A 6,000-nucleotide genomic window follows, 5' to 3' on the forward strand; every position below is an offset into this window, starting at 1 on the left:
TATATTAGATTCTTTTTTGTACAGTTTACTTCCTTCTTGTAACATGTTGATCACGACTTTCAGTACGCACGATAGTTCAAGGTGCCATTATGCTTTTTACATGAAAACAAACACTTTTTCTACTAAAATAACGCATTTTTCTAAGTGCTACCGAACGCACGTAACGGTGCAATATTGCTTACTTTGCGAATGATATTGTTTCTCTTCTTTTCGAATATCAGTGTTTCCAACCTTCTTCACTGAAAAATACCTACTATCGTGTTCGTCAAGTATGCAAATTGTACATTATGCACGAGTAGCTGACGGATAGCCCCACGAACCATTCCGATAAGGTTAGGTTAGGTTTGGTTAGGTTAGGCAAGCATAGTTAAAAAAAAAAAAATGGGGTTCGAAACACTAACATGATTTTCCGGTCAAATAGATACCACGATGAAAGAAAATACCTCGACTAACGTTGGAAACCTTAGAGAAACTCATTTCCGTAAGTAGGTTCTTCTGTAAAAATGAAGAAATGTGTCTCCGATGTATGAAACTGTTACCAATAAATTTGTTGTAAGTTGATAATAAATAGCATACGTAGTGCTAAAGAAATGTTTTAAGGTGCTTAAGAATCATTATATGCAAGACTAAAATAAAGAAAAGATGAAAAGGAATTGTTAGTTTCTTAGTAAAAACATACTTGTGTCTCACAGATATATCACAAACTATCTAGTTACTTTTCCACATGCAACAAATGCAGGGTTAAATAATACCTTGATTTGATGCACATCTGAACTAGATTTAAATAAAGAATCTGCATATTCTAATAAGAATTCTTCTTATCCTTTTTAGCATATTATAAATGCTCTGAGAGTAGTTACAAAAGATCACACTTCCATATGCATAGCCCATAGACTTTCAACTGTGATGGATGCAGACGAAATATTTGTGTTGGATAAAGGCCGCCTTGTTGAATGTGGCACCCACCAGGAGCTTCTAAAGAAAACAGACAGCTTGTATTGTTATCTTTGGGAAACGCAGCATGGTATACCAGACAAGTAATCATGTCTTTCGTGCAAGTGGAGATATTGTTAATGCTAGTCAACGGGAGTGTGTTTGTAACATGTATATACATTGTTTTGAATGTAAATATTTGGAATTTTATGATTGGAAAATATGTACTGATCAAAACTGTGGTGAAATATACAACAGTATAACCAATTTGTAAAAAGTCAATTTACATCAGGTGCAGTCAACAGGACCTGTTGACAAAGAAAATAGCAATGTGCATTGCTGTGAACTTTTTTCTGTAATTTGTTGAATACTGCCACTATTTTGAGAATTTTGGTGGAATGTGGTCGTTATAAATGTATATTTTGTACAGGGATATTAAGTTTGATTTTGATTGTCATGTGATGTGCTTTGTTTTATGAAAATATACTTACTTTGTAGATAATTATATTTGCAGTGGATCTGTTGTCAGTTAAGAGTTACTTCACAGGTTGATTTAAGTTTTAAAACTTAGTGTTGCATCAAAATTCTTTCAATCGTATATTTTCCATCGAGATAGCTGACATTTTTGTTTTTTACTAAAGAAGTAAATCCCAAAGGTTGCTTTTGTGAAATCATGATTGACTGCTTTTATTAGCTAAGGGATTGGCTTTGTTTTGCAGGTTACATTGATGAAAGGAAGTATGGATTTGGAAGTGTAGAAATGATTATGAATTGTTGTTACTTCCCTTTTATTAGTAACGTGATGAGTTAGTGCTCATGGATAGCCATTGAAAATGTAACAGTTTGCATTGTTCATAACAAAGAGACATAGTTTGACTGTGCACATGAAAAATCTGCTCATTATTTCATTCATTGTTGCAGGGACTGGGCTATTATGAGCTATTAGTTTCCATTGTTTCAATATAATAGTTTTTCAGAAATGTTCAACACAACACTATGCATTTAACACCTGATATAACTTTATCAGTACTTTCAATTAGAATAATGAGAAGTTAGTCTTTTCACAAACATATTGCTTCCAGAATTATTGAGGGTGGTTGGGAATAGAAATTTTTCCTTTCCTAACACACCTAAGTTTTGTATTCCAACTCTTTCTGAATCATAAACATTGCTATTTTTTAAGACTAAGCATCTTGTACAGAACAAGTTCTGTAACTACAGACGGAAATATGTTGGGCCAGCTGTAAGGAGAAAACATTTTTGGAATGAGGAATATTATGAAAATATAAAAAAGTGATAATATTAAGTGATACTTTTGCTTGATTAATTTGGTTTTTTATTGATAAGACATTAAATTATTATTGAAATCATCATGGGTTACTAAAAGTTGTATAAACTGGAATGGGTCTATCTCTAAATGTAAAGTTTAGTTGCAAGTAAACTTCTGAGTGGATAGTCCAGAATGGTTTGAGGTTATTGAATTAATTGTATGAGATGGGATTTGCATGAATACCAGTAGCTCTATCAGGAAAGAGTGGTTCTCTATTAACCTCACTTATGAACCAACTTGGACATTTATTATTCATCCCTTGAGGTTCTCCTGTACCAATTTTTACAGTAACTTAACTTCTCAAATGTTAACTAAAAACATGATTTTCAAAAATAAAAAGTAAGAAAGATATTTAATGAATATCTTAGTTGATGCTACTTCGTCTTTTAAAGAAAAGAGTTGCCACATCTATTTTGGCCATTGAGATAACAATGTTTTTGCATCTGCCTGTGTTACTGTGTAGCAACAAACAACATATTAACTCTAATTCATAAATAAAGAAAGGATTCTACAAAATGTAGTATTGAGGCCATTACCATACAAGCAGTATTAGTATATTTTTACATCATAATATGTAGGTTTTCAAGCTAATCTGCAGGTTTTCATTTATTTATTATGAAAATAAAAAAATAAAAATCAATCGAGATTCTAGTGTTTTAAGTTGGTACTGCATATAATTACTGTATAACATTAAAACTTGACTTCTTTGAGATTTTTTCTTTGTTGAGTATTGTGAAATTTCACATGGTTGATATACAGTAGGTTATTTTTTCCCTCATTGCTATTTATTTGTATAGCTATCTTATCCTGAAATGGTGTTCAGGTACTCGTGAGACACTTGTAATATATTACAAGAAATATTTTATGTAGAAAACATATATTTTTAAAAGATGTATTTTGTGGTGATTAAATAAAATATTTTTACTAGCTCAGTGTTTCAAAAATGTCAACATTATGAACAAGATTTTCACTCACTCTTGGGTCCCTGATTTTCGGTTATAAAAATTAAACCATTGGTCGTAATGTAACTGGCTAAAGTACTTCATGTTTCCTATCAACTGTTTCTGGCAACACTGACCGTAGAGACGCTACGGTTAGTATTCTGTGCCTCTACTCAAAGTGTCGTCGATCTTTTATCTTCCTTCTTGAAAATGCAACTTAGATCGCGAAATATTGAATTATTTCTATTCGTGTGGTAAGTGTTTACTGTCTCCTTCATAATTTGTATATATATATACACATTATACATTTATGTAGGAATATAATAATAGGTTATATGGGTACTGGGATGATGATTTATCCAGTATAATTAGGTGTTCCATATTTGGTATTTCGTTCTTTCTTCAGCCTGGAGGTGTCGGTGGGAATCTCTGACAATTTGAATTCATTCCATTCCAGTCTGTCTCTTTCTAAGTGTAGTTATGTAGTATCTTCTTCTATTTATGGAAGTAGGTCCATCCTCATAGAACTTTATATTACCATCAGGATCCTCCTCTTCTGAGTCAAAAGATTCAGGGTGAGTCCTCTCATGTCTTCTTGTAGATCTTCTTAGTTCAGCTGTAACTCTTCTCTCTGTCACTGGTTTCCCAGGATTTGGTTGGCCATTTCCGGGCACCCTTCTTGAGGTTCTGTATTCAAGCTCTTCATTGCTTGAAATTATTTCAGCCAAAGTATTTACTATACAAAATATTGTTCTATCAGTCATTGTTAGATGCAATACATCCTGTCGAAGATTAGCCCTCAATTTCCTGATCCGGGTATCCTGGAATTTTGTGCAATGAATCAAGGCATGTTCAGGTGTATCTAATGTTTTGCAAGTTGGACACTGGTCGTCCGTGGCAAGGCCAAACCTCTTTAAATAAGTTCTGTAAGGACCGTGTCCCGTAACGTAGTGAGTTAGTCCCTTTGTGGGTTTTATATAAGATTTGGACGATCGGACTTTGGCCTCTGGTATGTATTCCTTGGTGTGTTGAGATCCCTGATGTTCTCTCCGCTCCGCATACCAGGCACTTTGGAGGTGTTGATCATTGTCTTGCAGGGAATATATGTTGATTCCTAAAAGTTGCTCTATCTTTCGATATTCCCTTTTCCTCCACCAATACCTGGCCGCAATTCTTTGGATTTCCATATCAAGGGGTAAAACTCCAGCTATGACTATGACTGCTAAGGTGGCTGTTGTTCTGAAAGCTCCCAAGATACGCAAAAGTACATTCCGTTGAGCTGCCCGAAGTTGTCGTCTTATTTGCTTGTTGATAGTGAGCATTGCCCATGCAGACGCGGCATAACTTACAGTAGGTATGAATACTGATTTGTAATAATTCATCGCAGTTGCAAATGGGATTTTATATGCGGAATTTCCCACACTCAATATGGTATGCATGGCAGTCTTTGCCTTGGACAGAGCCTTAGTTATGTGAGCTCTTAGACTTAGCTGTGCTTCTATTGTAACTCCTGGGTATTTAATTTCCTTGACAAACCTTATTGAGTGTTGCAAAAGCTTGACAGTTGGAGCTCTTTGTAATTTCCCTTTGAGTAGGATCTGATATGTCTTTTCTTTCGCTATTTCAAGCTTAGATTCCAATGTCCAGTCGGTGAGAATCTTCATTGCACTGTTAGCCTTGGACTCGAGCTCCCTATGGCTGTCGGCCGCGATTAGCATTAGAAGGTCATCAGCATAAGCAATATCATCCAATATTTGTGTACTTTCTTTCAAATTAATGAGGAGAGGTTCCAGCACGACATTCCATAGGATTGGTCCTAGGACTGAGCCCTGAGGACATCCCTTGTTTACTTCTCTTGTTAGACTCTCTTCACCCCATATGAATTGTACCTTTCGTTGACTCACGTAATTCTCGATGATCCTGTAAAGAGGTCCTGGTAGCTGCAGATTTTGAAGTTGTAGTAAGAGATACGGCCACCAGAGGTTATCAAAAGCACCTGTGATGTCGATTGTTATGGGTAGTACATACTTCTGTGGATTTTCTAGGACCGTTTTTTGAACTCTATTTATGGCATCCTCTGTACATCTCCCTTTAGAAAATCCATACTGCCTATTGGAATTTCTTATTAGGATTAAACGCTCGGTTAGGCGTTTAACCAATAGCCATTCCAGAAGTTTGCCTAAGTTGTCTAACAGGCATATCGGTCTATAAGATTCAGTGGCATAGCATGAGCATTTCGGGTGGGAACGCAAGTCCGAAGGAAGGGTCAGCCCTTTTTTGCTTAATAATTTACTTATGGTATTAGTCGCCACAGGTGTTGTTTATATGCCTCAAGTCAGCTGGGTTTTCAATCCATGCATGTTTTAGCTAGAAAATGAGATGCCTCGCTATGCTACAAATGTTTTGAACTCTGGTGTTTTCTACCTTTCTGCATGACGCAAGCCATTAAAAAACCTACCTGAATCACAAGCGCCTCTGAATAACAGAAGACATTGTTGTGGGTGATCCAACTACTGATTGATTTGGTTTATTTTACTTCCCTTTTCTACCACTTTTGGTTAATCGCGAATATGAATATGAGTGATGATATTGAAGAAGGGACACTCGGAAAGAACACCCGTGCTCACACCGGGATTCGAATCAGGGACCTCTGTCGTCTTGGCGGGCTGTGCAAAACACTCTGACACGGAGGTGGGTGGATGATCCAACTATCGTACACTTTACTGACGTAACAGTGCCGATTAGTAATTCAGACCACTGTTTATTACATCTTGAGAATGCTGATAAACATTTTAA

At 35.8% G+C, this 6,000-nt stretch overlaps 1 protein-coding gene across 1 annotated transcript in view; it reads left to right on the plus strand.

Moving 5' to 3' along the window:
* Positions 1-3,190, plus strand: part of LOC146000502 (iron-sulfur clusters transporter ABCB7, mitochondrial-like) — a 65,142-nt gene extending 61,952 nt beyond the window's left edge. Inside the window, exon 13 of the mRNA XM_083138233.1 lies at positions 832-3,190. Within this exon, the coding sequence (XP_082994359.1) occupies positions 832-1,041 (210 nt within the window). The 3' untranslated portion in view covers positions 1,042-3,190. The remainder of the gene's footprint in view (positions 1-831) is intronic.
* The last annotated feature ends 2,810 nt before the right edge of the window (positions 3,191-6,000 follow it).

The sequence above is a fragment of the Lepisma saccharinum genome, chromosome 16 (genome assembly GCF_977018435.1).
Source record: "Lepisma saccharinum chromosome 16, izLepSacc3.1, whole genome shotgun sequence".
Taxonomy (NCBI): Eukaryota; Metazoa; Arthropoda; class Insecta; order Zygentoma; family Lepismatidae; genus Lepisma; species Lepisma saccharinum.